Source organism: Morone saxatilis, unplaced genomic scaffold (assembly GCF_004916995.1).
Source record: "Morone saxatilis isolate NCDOM2014 unplaced genomic scaffold, NCSU_SB_2.0 Contig14, whole genome shotgun sequence".
NCBI classification, from domain to species: domain Eukaryota; kingdom Metazoa; phylum Chordata; class Actinopteri; family Moronidae; genus Morone; species Morone saxatilis.
This window is the reverse complement of record NW_023339696.1, coordinates 14,383,466-14,402,025: the sequence shown is the minus strand read 5'-3', so window position 1 is coordinate 14,402,025 and position 18,560 is coordinate 14,383,466. Positions and strand designations below refer to the sequence as shown.

General features: G+C 40.2%; 3 protein-coding genes across 4 annotated transcripts; all 3 read right to left on the bottom strand.

The window, feature by feature from the left end:
- Positions 1–783: 783 nt before the first annotated feature.
- On the bottom strand, positions 784–5,746 carry slc27a1a (solute carrier family 27 member 1a). Of its 2 annotated transcripts, none has more exons than XM_035654444.1 (13): positions 5,598–5,746; positions 4,835–5,002; positions 4,324–4,718; positions 3,563–3,730; positions 2,816–2,885; positions 2,624–2,715; positions 2,424–2,533; positions 2,110–2,319; positions 1,904–2,030; positions 1,659–1,796; positions 1,321–1,485; positions 1,073–1,219; positions 784–960 (listed from the first exon to the last, which is right to left on the bottom strand). In XM_035654444.1, the coding sequence occupies exons 2-13, from the start codon at positions 4,999–5,001 to the stop codon at positions 803–805; spliced, it is 1,947 nt and encodes a 648-aa protein (XP_035510337.1). In that variant the 5' UTR covers position 5,002; positions 5,598–5,746; the 3' UTR covers positions 784–802. The 2 variants fall into 2 exon arrangements, with proteins under 2 accessions (XP_035510337.1, XP_035510336.1); XM_035654443.1 differs by having other exon boundaries at positions 5,308–5,741.
- Positions 5,747–6,043: 297 nt separating this feature from the next.
- On the bottom strand, positions 6,044–7,379 carry ptger1c (prostaglandin E receptor 1c (subtype EP1)). The gene is made up of 2 exons (XM_035655112.1): positions 6,498–7,379; positions 6,044–6,363 (listed from the first exon to the last, which is right to left on the bottom strand). Exons 1-2 carry the CDS (start codon positions 7,377–7,379, stop codon positions 6,121–6,123), a joined length of 1,125 nt encoding a protein of 374 aa, XP_035511005.1. The 3' UTR covers positions 6,044–6,120.
- A 3,114-nt stretch (positions 7,380–10,493) lies between these two features.
- On the bottom strand, positions 10,494–18,554 carry LOC118323675 (adhesion G protein-coupled receptor E1). The gene is made up of 18 exons (XM_035655721.1): positions 18,245–18,554; positions 16,918–16,998; positions 16,410–16,577; positions 16,151–16,303; positions 14,962–15,084; positions 14,765–14,808; positions 14,568–14,672; positions 14,138–14,291; positions 13,823–13,945; positions 13,525–13,715; positions 13,271–13,435; positions 12,958–13,152; positions 12,571–12,788; positions 12,402–12,462; positions 12,221–12,312; positions 11,832–12,000; positions 11,653–11,748; positions 10,494–11,293 (listed from the first exon to the last, which is right to left on the bottom strand). Exons 1-18 carry the CDS (start codon positions 18,273–18,275, stop codon positions 11,252–11,254), a joined length of 2,211 nt encoding a protein of 736 aa, XP_035511614.1. The 5' UTR covers positions 18,276–18,554; the 3' UTR covers positions 10,494–11,251.
- Between the last annotated feature and the right edge of the window lie 6 nt (positions 18,555–18,560).

Sequence of the window (18,560 nt, the reverse complement as noted above, 5' to 3'; positions counted from 1 at the left end):
TATATATATATATATATTACTACAAGGATAAGATTTGTTACATAAAACGAGTCACCATGTGTGACTCAGCTTTGCATGACACAAAATCACTACTGTGATTTCCACAATCTTTTGAGCTGTTCCCAAAAAAAGCATAAAAAAACTGAAACGTGGATCTGAAGTTTCATTTAAGGCACATACAGTAACTTTTGTGTATTTGCAAACCTGTGCCACTGTACAGAGGTTCAAATATGACAAGTGAGATTAGTTTTTCCATTTCATTAAAAAAAACTCTATGGTTAGTGTTCAATCTAGTTGCCACATGTACTGCATGCTGAAGTCTTTCAGCCTGGTCCAAACACAGCAGTAACTCCATAACTTCACGCTCAAGTATTGCTTAACCTACACAGAATTATTCTTGCAGCATAAATGGGTATATACCCTGTAACAAAGTTTGATGTGATACTACTCCATGCTGTCCTAACCACATTACTTTAACATGTATCCTATTTTAAATGGGCTGTGGGATATACCCACTCTAAGTGTAATGCTCAAAGGCGTTTTGAAGTGTTCATTTAATAATTAAAAAGAAGTTATTAAAAGGGAATAAATGCCCTTCCACTATGTCCTGGTCTGTTACTCATACAGTGTTAAAACATCATCTGTAAGAATACTCTGCCTATGTAAGTAGTCCTTTCAACTCCGTTCCCTGAAAGGTTAAAATCCAGGCAGGTGGTGCACCAAGACTGACTGATCCCGACATCTTCTCTTAACAGCATCTCTTTAACTGAAGCACCAAGACTGCCCTGCTATGGCCTCCATGTCATAGAGACATTCTTCCCTCCGCTATAGCATTGTATAGCTCCTCCTCTACAGCCTCATAAATCGCAGCTCTATTGTTCAAAAAGTAGATCTGATCAGTGGTGAGACGTGGGTCGTATCCCTCCCTCTGCAGCCTGGTTTTCTGGATTTTAAATGTACCTAGACAGAAATGTGGAGATACATAAAATAGATTATGATGATGTATTGACATGAAATCAACAGTGATGGTTAGCATTTTTATGAACTCAGGAGGGATATTAGGACAGTTTACCTGTGGTGTCTACATGTGGGGAGATTCGTAGGAACACGGGGCGAGCATATGGAGGAAGAGCTCTCTGGACTTTCTGGAAGAAACTGTTGCTGTCAAAAGTCCCTGTGGTGTCTGCGATGGCAGCCATGCCTGCCTTACCTTCCACACCTGGTGTGACACAGAGAGATAAATGTCAAGTAGTGAGTACAGCAAAAAGGAATGCCCCAAGGTGATGTTGACATAACCAAGTATATAAAGTTAACCATCACCTGGAACTGTCACACCATACACAGCTACATCAGTCTGACCCAGAAGACTGCTGAGTATGCCCTCCACCTCGGTGGTGGAGACATTTTCTCCTCTCCAACGGAATGTATCTCCGCCACGGTCACGGAAGTACATATATCCCAGTTCATCCATCACCAGCACATCCCCTAGTGTAGACACACAACTAATTCTCACATTACTGAGCACTGACAAAGAAAGCTTGGCAATCCGACATTACCTACTTTTCAGGGTTTCAACATTTATCTGTGTTTATCTGAGTGTTATGATGCAACAGCAATACAAAAATATGTATTTTGAGAATTACAAAAGGACAGGTAACCTGAAATATATGCAGAATCATTTTTCTTAAAGACATTGTGAGCTATCTTCTTCCTTGTAGCATCCTGGTTAGCATAGCCATCGAAACGCCGTAATGGGTCCTGCTGATTGATACGACCCACCAGAAGCCCTGGCTCCCCTGCAAGACACGGTAGAGTCTAATGGAGTGCTTTCAGATGATCAACACAGTTAACAATCACATACTACATGGAGCCAAGTCATTATTGTAGTATTAGTATTAGTTACCAGGGCGGCAAGGCACACAGAGGCCCTGGCTGTTGCGAACCAGCTCCATGCTGTCCTCGTCCACCCTCACCAGACGGATCGGGTACACATTGGGGAGAATGCGACTGTTGAATCCACAGGCTCCCACCTGGCAGAACAGAATTAGCTAAACTATGATCCAATTAACATTTTTATCAGTGATGACCCCAGTAAGACTGATTGCTGACCTTTCCATCCATGTTGGCAATGCTACAGTTGCACTCAGTCGCTCCATAGAACTCGCCAATCTGTGCCACCCCAAAACGTTCTGTGAAGGCCTCCCACACACTGGGGCGCAACCCGTTTCCCACAGCCAGCCGAACTTTGTGACCTTTTTCTGATGGCCGTACTGGCTGAGACAGGAGGTAGCGGCAGATTTCCCCGATATACTGCACCACCTATGACGGGAAAGCAAGTATTGTTGCAGTACTTGTTCAAAATTAATGTTATTGATTTAATAAAATATGGCACTTCTCAATAGTTTCCAAGCATAAGCTCTTACAGTGCAGTTGTGCTTAATGCAATCTTCCCAGAAGCGGCTGGCAGAGAATTTCTTCTTCACTACCACAGTGAGTCCTTGGATCAGACACTGACCAACTCCCATGATATTACCTGGAAAGAAGAGACAATTAACACTATTTATAAAAACCTAAAAGTGTAAAAAACTGTATTAATCAAGAGCTGGTGGCTACCATCACATACCTGCAGAGTGATAGAGAGGCAGGCAGTCATAGATGATGTCATCAGGGCGCATGCGAAAGGCAAAATACCCAAAAGCAGCAATTCTGTAGTAACTGTCGTGGGAACACAGGAGAGATTCTCAGGTCGTCTATCATTAGCTTTGCAGCAACTGTAACAACTCTGGGGGGTGGCGTTTCATTGTGAGTAACGTACCGACTGTGTACCACGATGGCAGCTTTGGGCAGCCCTGTGGTGCCAGAGGTGTATATATAAAATAGACGGTCTGAAGAAGAGATAAAAAAAAGAGCATTATAATTACACACTGTCAGTTCAAGATCCACACAGGTGTCCGGACAGCATTTCAATCACTGCTGGAATGCCATCAGTGAACCCAAACAATGACAGAGCAGAAAATATAGTCACTGATATCCCGGGCAATACACACCTCTAGTTTGTTATGCAGGGTATATCTTGGGCTTGCACCTTTAATGCTGACGTACATGTTCATTCATCCAAGACAGATTTACCGGGGATTTGTTCAGGGATATGGTTTGTCATTCAGACAGTCCACATCTCAACAAGTTATTCATACCTACTCCAGACAGATGTCCAGACAAAAAAAATCTATCTTGGTATTCAAAGTGACTCAAAACTCATTAATAATGACTTCATTTTACTTTAATAACTGCTTTGTGAAGCAGTTGCAATTTGCAACTCAATTCACATAATTACTGGGAAGCAATTTCAGTTCAGAAACTAGACAGCAGACAGAGGACTATGGGACATACACTTTCAGAATTCAGAAGAGAGTAAAAAAAATAAATAAAAAAAAGGTTATCAGCCAAACACAGTATGAGAAAAATAGTTTGTGAAGGGTATATTTAAAAGGAAGCTCATTGACATACATATTCAGTCTTAAAAAGAGTCAGAGTTGAGTTCAGTAATAGGTAAGATACTCACCGTTCATGCCTTTGGGGGGAACACAAGGTGAAGGGGGATGTCTAGATGCAGACGCTAAAATTGGGTCCAGAGGATGAGCACCCAGACGGGCCAGATGTTCTGCACTGAGGTCACCTGTACAGAACTGTACCATGGACTGGCTGAAGGAGGAACTGACCTCCAACATGGCTGATATTCAGGGAGAAGAACAAAAGGGAAATAGGAAGAGGAGACACCAGTCAGGTCTGTTGAAGCTCTCAAGTTTGAATAATGTACTGAATAATGAAAACATTCAGCAAACACAGTTCACATGCACACAGACACAAGTGGGACATTACAGAAACTACAGGGACAAAGGAGTTAAGGGTTTGTACTGTAATAGAGAAGGAAGAGAATCAAATGTTAACTAACTTCAAAAAGAGATGACATAGAAGGAGTTTTACAGGCAATGTGATCACCGGCAGCGTGTCCTGACCACATGACATGTTGGAGACAGTCATTATCACAGTTTATGTTCCACACACACAATGAATACCAACGTGTGACACCGCATCATGACATTCTCGCATGATGTTACACACAAAATGTTAATCAAACATGACAATAAATGTGTTACTGAGGCTGGTCCTTTTGCTTGCAATGACAACACAATTATCTGCTTTTTTAAATAATTGGTTGAATATGAGGTTAACATAATATGCTGTAATACAGCACTGAACAGGCTAAAGCTAGATCCTAATTTCTTGATCAGATTTTCCTACCTTGTTAAAACACATTCTTACCATCAGCAAGCTCAGCTCCAAACACAATAGCCCGTGACCCTGACACCCCGATACAGTGCAGAAGGGAATCATGGCGGAGGTTGAAGTTGATGAGTGCAGCTTCCACCCCAACCTTGGCAAAGCCCAGCCAAAGGGCCACCTGCAGCGGCCTGCTTTCCATAAAGAGGGCCACCACATCCCCCGAGATCCATCCCTGACCTCTTGCCCAGTGGGCCACGGCATTAGACAGCTCGTCCAGCTGTGTGAAGGTCCATGTTTCCCCCGTGGCCTCATAGATCAGTGCTGGTTTATTTGGGTGGAGTTTTACGGTCTGGGCGAATATGGAAGGAACATTACTTCCATTACGCATGTAACGCCACAAAGCCAGCTTCACTCTCAACAGCACATACAGGCCACTGGTGAGGGTCAGATGAGGGAGAGAAAGAGAAATTAGTAAGGATGTAGACCCACAAGCAATGACAACTACTTGCATAAACAACTGCAGAACCATATTTGGACATACTGAACTTACTTGAGGTCTCTCTTGGCAGTGCGTGCTGCAATGTAGAAGTATTTCCAGGTTCTTGTGCCCAGATATACCCCAAGGCCTGCTGCCAGACTCCAGGACCAGGACACCCCAAAGAGACGCAACAGTCCCATGGACCCCAGAGAGGCTGAGACACTGGCCGCATTGTGCATTCTTGTCATGGAGGAAATGGGAGAAAGATGGGCTTTTATGATAGCCTACATGGGTTTGACTCAGGAAGTTGAACTACTGGAGTACAGGTTGGCACACAAGTACATACAATAAAATGTTGTTTTTTTAGGCAATAGCCTAGCTAAAAACAACCGAGAAAGCTCAGAGCAGGATTAAAGCTAGCATACATCAATCAGCTCACATCTAAGCATCGCACATAAACTAGACTTCATCACTCTCCGGGTCACATGAAGAATCATCGTCAACTTAAGCGCATAATTTACATCCATGTATCGCATACAACGTACCTACGAGGCAAGAGCCCGAAGCAATGTCACCTTTCACCCGATAACCTCGCCGGTCGGCACAACTTGTTACTTAGTTACTTTCTCGGAAACCGTCGAGTATTCAAATCTTCCTCCGGATGTGGAGAGCGTCGAGGAGATTAACAATGTTGCGTTTTTAGGGAAACCAGGAGTTTGTAAGTGTGTTTTTTTTTTTCTCACAGTTTTACAGTTCACGGCTCGCCAGCGCGGTTGTTAGGTTGGCTAGTAAATAAATTACGTTCAAATTATTTTTTGAAATATGTCAAACGTACGTGAGCGAGTCCAGTAGGCTGGCATCTACGGGCTGAACTTATAATGTGTTCCCGACATTCAAGGGTAACGGGAAACTGAATGAGAGTAGTGAAATGCAGAGTGAATCAGGCTATTTTCTGTACTCCATATTGAATAGAATCATTGCCAAAGAAGCACCGCCCACCCCGGGTGTGAGCTTTCCTCCAGCAGCTCAGCCATTTGTTTAACTAGGCGCTTGTCAAACTTTTCTCTATTTTAATTGGACAATACAAACCCCGCCCAATTTCCCAACCACCAGATTTGCAGGTGCCTGCTATTGATAGTAGCACCGACACAGACTACTAACTAAATGTTGGAAAATGTTGTGAAAGTCTGCTTCCATCCCATATTCACACTGCTGCTTTGTAGACTCTCGGCTGGCTGAATATGAGACTCACTAAGCCTTGTTGAAAATAACACAGCAAAGTTTATTTTATTTACTTAACACACATGAAAGAAATAATTTATTTCAGTACATAAGAGACAAAAAGTTCAAGAGCATTCTCATTGCAGACTGAGAGCCCGCATGCGTGTGTCTGCACAGGAGTTATTTGCTTTCACTGTGGGTTTCTGTGTGTAGAAAGCAGAGAAAACTCTGAAAAGCACTGTCCTCCTCAGTAAGATGTAAACCCAAGGGTCCAAGATCTGATTCCAGGATGCCATACGTAAGCCCAGAAGAATAAACCCATCTTTCCCATGAGATGAGTCTCTGGAGCTTTGGTTGAACTGCATCACAAGAATGTGGATCTATAATGACAAACACAGAATCACTCGAAGTGTAGCTCTTATCTTACTTTATCATATACAATATTCTTAAAAATACCTGACCACAAAAGGTGGAAATGGAAACAAATTCTGCAATCTAAAAGACTGGTACTCACAAGAAAGGGGCTCCAGCATACAGAGGAAACCACAGTGAGCACTGCCAGTTGAGCCATCATTTCCACATCCAACGAACAAAACAAGGAGGAAGACGACGCGGACGATGCATGGCGCGTACAGCGAGCTGCTGATTTTGTATTAACATTGTGGGATTTCATTCTGGCGTGCAGCAATGCCAGACCACTCAGGATGTTGCAGAGTAGGGAAAGAGTTAGTGCAGTGAGGCCCAGACATGAGAAGGCCAGAGTCAGATTGGTGTCAGCTGTAGACTGTGGGCCATGGATAGGCAAGAAACACCATGTCCCGGGAGACTGCGTAGTGTAAGTCCCCACATTCAATAAGGGTAGCACTGCCAGCACAAGTGCAAGAGACGACAGAAATAACACAACTCGCCGCACATGAGCCAATGTGATCATGGCAGCGTGGAAAAAGGGCTGGGTGATGGCCACACAGCGCTCCACTGCCATGGCACAACCCAACAGCAAAGGGCATAAGCCAAAAAACACCATACTTGCCCCAAATATCTGACAGAATTTCTCAGTGGGCTTCCCAGCTTGTGGTGTATACCTCCGATCCATGTGCAAATACAAAGCAAAGGCGCCTGTGATCACATGGCCTCCCAGGTCAGCCAAAAGCAAAGCCACTGTCAGTAGCAGAAATGGTGATTTTGATTGGCGGTATCGGACACGAGCCAAGATTCCCAGAGCAGTGAGGTTGGAGATGGCACCAAATGTCATGGTGAAGCAGGACATCCCAAAACCTGAAGATTTGACAGGTGACCAGGTGCTGCTGTTCAGCCAAGGACTAGGTTGTTCAGAAGAGTTTATGTTCAGGGTCTGGGGGAGGATGGACGGCGTAGAAGAGGTAGAAAATGAAGTCATGAGTATAGACGATGTCCTCATCTTCAGTGTCATCTACAGAGAATTACAGGCAAAGTTAAAATTCTTCCATTAGTTCAAGCATAGCCACTGAGTGACTTTTATGCTGTTTTTATGCCATCCCGTTATGCTGTCTAAAAGGTCTCTCAAATAATTCATAGACAGGGCAACAGAGAAGTCTTAAATGCAAAATCGTGTACTAATGAATGCTATGATACATGCTTTACTGGGTCAATGGTCTGTCAATGACACTTGAGATTTAGACCTTAATTAGAAAAGCTACTGCAGCCCAGGCATTAATAAAGAAGAGTGGATGAAACCATGCCAGAGTATTTTCTAGTGTTTTTGGTCTCTACCTATCATGCAAGCACATGTACAAGTGATTGCTTAGAATACAAGAATAAATGCATTCTCACAAAGGCAAACCTTCAAAAACGTGAAAGATCAGTGTCCAGCAGTGTGTTTATGTCAGTGTGTGTTATTTGGAAGATATTTTGTCTTAATTACAATAGACAAGGAGAGGAAATATCCAAAAGAAAATGTACCTTAGACAAGTGGAGGCCCTGAGGAGATGATTATAAAACTTTGAACTTTACTGCCATAATGATGTGAAAATGTAGGAAACTTGTGCCATTTCCGCTGCGTTTATTTGGTCGGTTTGCAAAACAGGATGTTCTTCTTTCGACACATTTCTTTCCACACCCTTAAATCTCTCACCTGTCATAAAACTACCTTGCTCATTTATCTTTTGTGAAAGCTCACCTTTCCGGCTCCACAACTCCTCGCTTGACTGTTTTCCCCAACTCATTACTCCATTTCAGCTGCTAGTATTTGGTTTCGGCTGAACTGTCACAATGCCATGAGTGTGCCACAGTGTATGTGCCTGTGTTGCAAAGAGAGTTTAGTTTTAGAATTATTTTAAACAGCAGTCTTGCTATTTAATATTTGATGGTTTTAAGCTTTAACTTGCAGGAAGGGCCTATTTGCATAAGCAATTTTCATTCTATTGTGATACACCAGGTATCAAACACTAGGCTTGATATTTAACAGGTTAATGGATCCCCACTCTTCTGAATGATTTTAATCTCACAGATTTTAATAGGTACGTGGATGGTAACCTTAGAAAAGAACTCCAATGGCAAAAGGTTCCAGGAGCTGATGTGTCTTTATTTAAGAAGACAACAAAGAGTCAAAACTGCAGCTAAATTTGTTTTGGTTATTTTCCATCTTCTGGGGAGATAGCATGCCCAATAGAATCCTTTGAATCTCAATACCTATCTGCTTTGTTAGCATACTCCACATAAACTGTTGAGGTTACAGACCTCCAAAGGTTTAAAAAAAGACCACTCGGAGTTTCAGAGAGAAAGAATAAGCTCCACTGCTTCTCATTGTCTCCACACCAGTAACAGCTGATCAAGCAGGCCATTTGTTTTATCATCTTCTATTCTTTTCCTTTTTTCAAAAAGTTTTTTGTTTTTGCATTTCTTTTTGTTACCTCCCTCTTACTTCTTCGATAGTCTGTCTAAATTCACACAGAGAGGCAATTTCCCTGGAGAGTGTGAGGAAATTACGGAGGAACTGCATAATTAAAAAGAACCGGATTCAGGTTTGGGAGGATTTTATCAGTAACAAAAAAAAGTTGTCTTGTTAAGTTTGATATCATTTACCATGGAATTTATGTAACAAACTGGATACTGTATCTTTTCTCACACTTCAAGGCAATTACTGTGTTCTTTAAACAACACAAAACATTTCACAGCAATTCAGGCATAATAAAGGAAAGCCTAGCTGATCGCAGGGTAGTGCTTCTTCTGCCTTTATCCGTGTCTTAAATACCTTAATCAGGATGTATGCATCTCTATTTAACTCCTCGCATCTCTCATTCATAATAAAAGTGTATTAAATAGATGAAATCTATGAGAAATCTTTGCTTTCCTAGAGATCAATCTCTTTTCATGTGTAAGTCTCATTCCCTCTATTTTGCATATATTTAAGCTTCACTTGGACGAATTTTCTACCAGAGAAGAATGGACTAAGTATGTTATCTATGAAGAAAATGACCCTTAAATGGTTATTAATAATAAATGAAACTTACCTTCAGATGACTCCAGATGAATACTCGATTGTTTTAAATGGTTCAAATTAAATAAGATAAGACAAATGTGTCTCTCATCTGCAGAGCTGCCCGATTTGCCACATTCAGTTATCACTACTGTTGCAAATTATGTGCTCTTGTTCTCCTCCGTTTCTTCCCCCCTGTCTCTCCTGCAGTTTTTCTTTTCCCTGGTCCGACTGTCTCTCTCTCCAGGGGATTGGCAGCTATTTTATCTGCGCATGCTGGACCTGCATTTTCCATCCTCCTTCCTCCTCTGGATGTATTCTTTCCATCTATTCATCTCCCCTTTGAACCAGAGGGGATCTCAGCCATCACTTTCATTTTGTAGTATTGATCCAGTGCTAGCTGAAGAGTTAAATAGTGAAATAGTGAAAGTAATTTGTCATGGATGTTTTCTCATTTACTTTCTCAAATTCTCAATTATCTAATTGCCTTAAATGAAAGGGATTTGAGTCTGTTATTCAACTGGTACCATGATGATTATCACCCACTGTCAGTCACATAAACATAGCACAGAGACGGACATCAAAGGAGTCTGACGATGCATGACGGCATGACGATGCCTCAAGGGTTTCTGGTATACTTAAGAGGATCCTTTTTTGGAAGAATAAAATACTCTCATTCCACACTGAATATTATCCCGACAGATATTTAAGAATATTTTAGATGTAAAATAAACCCAGACCATAGTAGTACCAGTTTTGAGACTTCAGAGTTGTTTGTGAGACCATCATGTCTGTATCTCACACAATGGGACGGAAGGGGAGATTATGTTCTATTTCCTCTGTATGTATAACTCTTTCTATCTTTTCAATCTGCCAGTTGAGTATTCCAGCAGTAACAAAATACTTACGTGGCAGAGTGTCAGACATAAAGGTCTTGTTGTTATGTCTGCCAAATGGGCTCTGACATAAAGAACTTGCATTTGGCCTTTATTCAAAACTAATTTATCCCATACATACTGAAATAATTCAATGCCAGTGGTGAGAAGACTTTAAGCATGAGGTACAACAGAATATTTATTTAATTAAAAGCTTCCAGGAGAGGGATTCTTTGAACATTCAAGTTTTGAAGCATGTATTATCTGAACTTGGTAAATAAAAATCTCTTCGCAAATATTTAGATATAATACATTTAACATGGTACAGCACACTGAATGGAGCAGGAATGCAGTCACTTATAGTAATACTACAGAATTGCCCAGCAATATATACACACAAACATACATTTGAAATACATTTCTGTCTCATAATTGTCCTCCTTTTGTTGGCCATATTTAATTAATATCAAATTAAATGTGGCAGCTTATGCAGGAAAAAAAGTGCCATATTACCCGATTTCTTTTTCCAAAATGAGTGACATTATTCCCCATTTATTTACTCCACAACAATGAGAGTTGGCATGAAAGTAAAGCACACTATGGGGTTTAATCATGTGTCATCTTAATAGCTGAAATATAAAGACAGAATAGTCCATAGCATTATGGTAATTCTTAATCTTGAATGTCATTTCTTATTTTCTCATTTTGAAGGAAATCCTATTAATTATAACAACCAACAGTTCCATGTCAATAGCTTAAAATGCAAAGACCAACTCAATAATGAGTAACAGTAAAGAAAACGGAATAGAAGGATATTAATAACAATGTTTTATAAAGCAAACTAATGCACTGGCTACAAATGGGAGGGCAGCTGGCCATTTGTCTGAGATGGCACTCTTCAGGAAATAAATCAGACTTCCACTGTTTCCAATGTTTAACTCAGATGTGAGACTCTCCTGTGTCCTGGGTGCTCTTGGATGCCTGAGGGCCACAGAGGGGAGAGACAAGCCAATCAGTCATGACAGACACTTTCAATACTCTTTCATTATCAGGACAGGCTCTGCTCTCCCACCAACAACACGCTTCACTTTACACCTCCTGTAATACCGTACCATTAGTGAGCAAATTACAAAATCTTATTTAACAAGCAGTAAAGATATTAGATAATATTGTTTTATGAAAATATATTTGCCAAATAAACTAGAAATATATATTATACTGTATCACATTTCATTCAGAACATTGCTATGTTGCTTTTTGTTTAAATTAGTGAATGTGAACTGTAACATTATTGGATAACTTCACTGAGAAACAAAAATACAATATATATAACCGCTTACATGAGCTTTGCTGGAATTTGAGTGACTGAATTCTGAGTAGCTCTTCTTCCTAGGTGCACAGAATCTGGACAGGATGTTTCCATACTCTTCCCTCACCTACAATCAGAACACAAATTGAGTTTTGACACCATAAAAAGCAGCAGAGTTTGTTTTTTATTTGTGAGAGGAGTGTGACCGACCTGTTTAGAAAACAGACAGTGCATGACAAAGAGCATAACGCCCTGAAAACTGCCAAAGATGGTGAACAGGTAAGACATTGTTATTGTGCCCTCCTCGAACTGGAAACAACCGAAGATCCACATGGTGCCCAACACGCACAACTGAGCCACTGCAGTAATGGTGAACGCCCTGCAGGAGGCAACAAAGATTCACACGGGTCAAATCTGAGGTACTTTAACAGGAGCAAGCTTACCTTTTAGGGGAAGCGCAGTGCTATAAATCATGTTATTTCATACTGTAAACACATGCTCACATAATTGCACACATACACACCTCGTCCATACAATACATACATACAGCATACATGTGCCTGATTGTTGCAGGCCACTGGTTTGTTAAGCTGACTCACTTTATTTTCTGCAGATTGTCCAAGTCGGGGTTTAAACTTGAGAACTTCTGTGCCAACTTCCACACAGTGATGAGAAAGAAGAAAATGTTTACCTGAAAGGCAACAGAGATGAGGTCTTTAAAAAAGCAGTGAAGTCAGTTTTAGGGATATGTTTCATCTCAATAATTATTTTCTTACTTACAATTATGATGATACAGACAGGGCCAAAGAAACTCCAAATGAATTCCAGGTCCAACCAACAACTGCAATGCATATTGAGAGTTTAATGAGAACACTATATGTCAACATAATCTGGGATTCGGGTATAAATTAAAAATAAAACAAGGTCAGCATCAGTAGAGGGAACTTACTGTCGCTGAGTGCCATATCCCTTAGCATTAGCTAAGGCAGAGATACTGACAATTACAGCTGGGACTCCATAGCCACCTGCCATCATGTAGAGGGTTTTGAAGTTGGTGTTAAAGACCAGGACTACCATCCTGAACAGTTGTATGCCCTCCAGACACATCCAGCAAAACGCTGCCAGAAAGAAGAAATGCAGCAGTCCTGCCACCACTGCACAGCCAGTCTAATGCAGTAGGGAGAGAGATGAGGATCAGGATGACAGCAAGGAAAAAGGATAAAAGATAGAGAAATGGGAAGAAATAAATAGGAAGAAACTACTTGCTGAATTGTTGTTTATAAATCACCCACATAAATCATTCAGTAGCTGTGCAAGCTATTATGGAAGCATTTACCCGGTTCTCTGTACGAGAGATGCCTGCAAGGAAGATAAGCATGGCAATGAAGAGGCTGATGCAGAGGTGCAGGTGGATGGTGGTTCTTGGGCTTTTGATGGAGCGGATCAACGAGAACGTCAGGATGCAGATGAACAGGCAAATAAGTGAAAGGGACAGACCCACCCAGGTGATCAGCTGCAACTCGAACTTGTGCTGTTGGGGGAGAGAGAGAGAGGGAGAGAGAAGGGTTACATTACAGTACACAGAGATGGATGGAAGTTTCAACTATAAACTCTATATATCTTTAATGTAGGTAACTGAGAGCTCTAACCTCCATCTCATAGAGTGCCATGAGCACAGCAAAGCTGCTCAGATGGTTGCACGAGCACACAGTGTATTCAACGTTGGACTCCACCACACTGCAACCACGAGCAGACCATGCCCCTCCTTCCTCAGAGGAATCCCAGAACACACAGGTGTGGTAAGATTTATTTAACTGTAAAAGAAAAACAGAGGTGATAACCATTGTGGAAGTAATATTATCCAACAGGAGATTTTTATCCTTAATAACAAACGATATGCTACCTGTTTCAGGTGGTAGAAAGTTAATTCGACTGGCTCTTCAAGGTGCCTTGTGTTTCTGTTACTGACAGTGACAGTCACGACTTTAGAGTTGATCTCAAAGCTTTGGTTCTCCTGTGGTTTCATCCCACTGAAGTATCCATCTGCAGAGTCTTTCAGGTTTGCATAGCTCAGCAAGGACACTGTTGTAAAACCTTTTACAATCATAGCAGGGCAACATTGATTAAGTGGACATTCATTACATTTGTAGGTCATCTAAATCTTAATTAAAGTGGTTACAAATTATAGCCATGATCATTACCAGGGTAATTGGAGGGATCTCCAGCAGCTGTCTTCATCTGGATGTTCAGCTGAGTTTTCTTAGACGTTAAAGTCACAGGTCCCTGGGGTAAGTCACGTCCCTTATGTACCAGCAGCTCAAGCTCTGGACCCATACAATACAAAAATTTGCTTTTTATCCACATGCATTACATGTATGTTAATACTGTAGATTACTTCAGCTAAATAAAAATCCAGAATACCAGCTGTTGAAAAGAAAATTACATATCTTAGCAAATGAGAAACCAAATAAAAGAACAAATTCAACAGCTTTACTATGTAACACTTTATATTCAACCTGTGTGAGTGGAGGATCTATTTGCCCCAGGGGGCTCAATTAAAGGTCCGATGAGCTTCAGTGTGTTCTCCACCAAGTCCAGAAAGGTGGAGACTTTCCTGTTATCCTCGAAGGCTTTACCGGACAAGAGCTTGTCGATCACAGACAACAGTCTCTACAGGCACAAGAGAGGAGGGGGAGAGCGAGCAACATAAGCATGTGCAGGGAGAAACAGGAGACAGTTAGACTGAGGCAGACTTTCAGGCTGCATACCACCTCAGGTCAACATAAACAGTCTACAAAGTTGTGCACAGACATCTGAACACCATGTGACAGAGCCTGAAGGAAGCAGAACATCCTATTTTTATGCTGGTTGTAAGGAATTGAAAGTTTCTTATAGATAGAAGAGAAGATAATCAATGCATTTCACTGAATATATGTGCAGAAATACCATTAGTGTGTCCTCTCCATCCAGCTTAGTTGGATTCTCACTTTGTTTAAGCTCCAGACAGCTTTTTTCCAACTGCATCACAAGATCATGTGCAGCAGGATATTTCTAGGATTGTGAGAATGAAACAGAAGTATAAGGCAATATACATTTAAAATATATGTTGAACTGTGATGAAACAGTTTACGTTGTAGCTTTACCTCTTTCAGATTGTTCATATCTTTGAATACATCACAGTCTAACGCTGTGGAAACAGGAAGTTTTCTTGCATTAGATGTGCTTGCTGACTCTAGCACTCATATCACTAGCATACCTATACTCATATGTTCTGTTTTTATATTTACTGAACAAACATTGGTTCAGTAATGGAAAAAGTTGAGTGTTGCTCTGCCCTTACCAATGCAGCGAGACCTTTTGTTGCCATAGTTAGTGAACCCTGCGTAGCATGAACAGAAATGGCCACTGGCTCCACTGTGGCAGGTTCCATTTCCGCAGATTGTCTTATCAATCATACATATATCTGAAATGGAAACAAATCAGGGATGGAAAATGGTTACACTGTGTGTTTAAATCAGTGCTAATGGAACAGTAAATACCTGAATATCCTAAATATCCACCAGAACATTCATATCCAAAATGGTTATTGATAGGTGTTTAAAGATAATGCATAAAAAACACTAAGCAGACCAGACAGAACCAAAACATAGGACAGCCATTCACTAAACCAACCAGGTCTAAACCGGCCACTTCTGGTATCATCTACTCTTTAAAAACAATGAATAAACAACACTGTAAGTAGCACGGTACAAGCTTTCACCTTTCCATCGCCTTTCACTAACTGCTTCATTTTGAATTTTGAGTGTCATCGGAATCATTATTGCAATAACGTATTGGAGAGCACCAAGCTAATTGTGATCCTGAGTTTCACCTACAGTTCATAGAGAAGCTTTGCATCAAAAAATGCCAAGAGAAAACAAAAACACCACATTTAGTACAGCTACTGTATAAGCTATCCATGTGTAATATTCACTGGAATCATACATATGTATCATCAATATAGTGATAACTTCTATTTTACCAAAAAATACACTTTAGTTATTTTATAAAATCATTTAAGTATTCACTACATACATTATTACATACATTATTAGTATGTAACTGCAAATTTGAATGGTCTAGTTTATGAAACAATGTGAAACTCATAACTAAACTAAATAACTTGTAGAAATTGTAAAATAATAAATATTTTGCAGCATCATGTTATAGCTTTCACCTTCACATTGCTCTCGATTGCCAGAGGAGATAGATTTGCCAGATTTCAGTCCAAAGCCATCATTACAGACACAGTCATAACTTCCTGGTGTGTTGGCACATGTTGCATTCTGACCACAAGCCTTTTCATCGTGACATTAATCAATATCAATATGAGCATGCAGAAGACATTTTAGAATAGTTGAGAAAGGAAACCATCAGTCAACCATCAGTGTTTTCTCACCATAAACACATAAAGCTATGCAGCACATAGAAGAACAAATATGTAAAGCCTTCCACAGTATTTTCAGTGAGGTTACTGATAAGCAACTTACCTCTACATGTCACATTGTCACTGTGCTGAAAACTTTCTTTTCCATTTGAGGAACTGAATCCATCATCACAAGTACAGGAGTAATGTGGAATTGTGTTAAAACATGTGGCATTAGATCCACAGATGCCCGGACTCTCCAAACACTCATTTTTATCTTAAAGAAAAAGATAAAGACAGGACTTTTATATTTAAATGAGGAATGCAATACAAATAGAAACAGAGTCTCTGCCATCATTGATTTAATATACAAGACACTTTACCTCTACATTCAGATGTTTCAGCTGAAAAATTCACAGTCTGTGTTGTTGAAATGAAACCATCTTCACATTGGCAGTAGAAGCTGCCATTTGTGTTTAAACAGATCGCATTCTTTCCACATGGTGTAATATAATCAGTATCCTCCTCTTCAACAGCACATTCATCTATATCTTAATTTAGGACACAGGAATAAAAAAAATGGGTAAACATACACATTCACATAAATAAGCGCTTGAGTAAAAAAACATTTAAGATGGGTCTAAAACTAAGTTAAAGTAGGTAAGTTAAAATATTGTACAACTGAATATTACAGCAGACTCTCAGGTGATATTCAATTTCAAATGCAATTTATTTGACTTCACAGAAATGGTTGTATATTATATATATTTATTAGTTTCTAATTTCTAAATGCAAAGTTGAACAATCTATTATAAACAACCCACACAGGCTACAACATGCCTGTTTTTCCATGGTGGGTTATGTGTTAAGATAAGTTTGCCATTGTCATACCAATGCATCTTTGCCTCGTAGATTGAAATCCTGGAGGGCAGGATGAGACTGACAGGGCCGTGATGAAGGGGAGGTACAGAACTGAAAAGCAAGCAGGCAACTGTCAGTCTAACAATTCATCACTTTCTGAATATTTTACTTTATTGACTGAAAGGGGGGAGAGAGAGAGGGGGTCACACAGCAAAGGGCCACAGGTCAGACTCTAACCCATGGCTGCTGCAGCAAGGACTCAGCCTTTGGTATGTTTGCTCTACCAGGTGAGCACCCGGCCACCCCCACAACATATGCTACATTGGACCCTATCCTTTTTTAAATTATTCTAAAATATTTCAGTGTAGTTGCAGGATCATTAAAGGATCAGCCTGACACACAAATAACACCAGAAATGTTCTAAATTTTAAAAAGGCTCTATTTGAAAATGTGAATGCCTTCATTCTCTACCCTCATTTCCTTACATTGTTTCAACAGCATCTGCACCATAATTCAACATGAACACATGGGTGACTAGAGAACTCTGCTTCCTATAGGAAAATTCAGCTGGCATGACAAGCTCAAAATAGCATTACATTCTCAGGCTTTAAGAGTGCAGAGTCAGTCCTCTGTGGTTGCCTAAACAACACCAGATGGATGTAATGAACAGCATATAGAAACAGGAAAAAAAAAGGTTCCAGTTACATAATGTTTTTCATTGTCAGTGTATACAATACATTAAGTATAATCCTTAAAATAAGCATATAATTAATTAATTAAATGTTCAGTTAATTCAAATCACAAATAGCTCATAGTGTATAAATATAACTTTAAAAGCATAAGAACCGAGGTCCTCTGTACAGTGGGGCGCTAATAGTGGTTTGTTTGAAGAAAAGTCGCTCCTTCCTTTAGGCTTCAGGCTCTGACTGCCACAGAGAGATTTTCAGAGTGTGAGAGTTCTCACTTTAAAATTTTACCAGCCAGACTCAAGATAAGATTGCCGGCAGATTTGAGTATAGAGTTGTTAAACAAAGTAATAATAACAATACAAAATTAAAAAAAGAAATAAACACTATTATGTGATATAGTTTTAGTTTCTATTTATATTTGTTGTAATTATGTAATTGCATTTCAAATTTCTCTGAAAACCACGTTGGTCAACATTACGTTGTATAATGTAGGTTTTAATACTAAAAATGTCATACAACATTTCACTGGCTGTAGATTTGACTGTACACAGTTTTGTTTTGAATTGTTGTTGCCAGCCAGTTAGTTTTCCTCCTTTGAGCACACAACATTTTAAAACTTTATCAGCAGATGATTATATAATAATATATACATAACAGATGCGACTCACTCAGTATCAGAAAGTTCCACCTGCCCACCATGGTGACGAGGAAACTACGAAAATACGTAAAGAAAAAATAAATCTGTATCCACCAGTCAAGTAAATGGGTGTGGAAAAGGTAGCTACAATATATGCTGATACCAGCTGGAATCAGTAGTCTGTCATCTCATACAATGACCTCTCCTTTCTCTCACTGTCTCTGTCTCCTCTGTCTCTTTCTCACCCTTGAATCATCTGCTCTCACTACTGATGTGACATGCTAAGAACACTATTATTTTGGGAGGCGTCTCTCTCTCTCTCTCTCTCTCTCTCTCTCTTTCTCTCT

Coding starts and splice junctions, on each gene's coding strand:
- slc27a1a (XM_035654444.1), bottom strand. CDS start 5,001: ATGCACAATGCGGCCAGTGTCTCAGCCTCTCTGGGGTCCATGGGACTG. Junction 2,886..3,562: donor TCCCCCCAAAGGCATGAACG/GTGAGTATCTTA, acceptor TCTCTTCTTCAG/ACCGTCTATTTTATATATAC. Junction 2,031..2,109: donor TTGCCAACATGGATGGAAAG/GTCAGCAATCAG, acceptor CTGTTCTGCCAG/GTGGGAGCCTGTGGATTCAA.
- ptger1c (XM_035655112.1), bottom strand. CDS start 7,379: ATGACTTCATTTTCTACCTCTTCTACGCCGTCCATCCTCCCCCAGACC. Junction 6,364..6,497: donor TATGCTGGAGCCCCTTTCTT/GTGAGTACCAGT, acceptor TTGTCATTATAG/ATCCACATTCTTGTGATGCA.
- LOC118323675 (XM_035655721.1), bottom strand. CDS start 18,275: ATGGTGGGCAGGTGGAACTTTCTGATACTGA. Junction 13,153..13,270: donor TGGCACTCTATGAGATGGAG/GTTAGAGCTCTC, acceptor CTCCCCCAACAG/CACAAGTTCGAGTTGCAGCT. Junction 11,294..11,652: donor CAAATTCCAGCAAAGCTCAT/GTAAGCGGTTAT, acceptor TGTGGCCCTCAG/GCATCCAAGAGCACCCAGGA.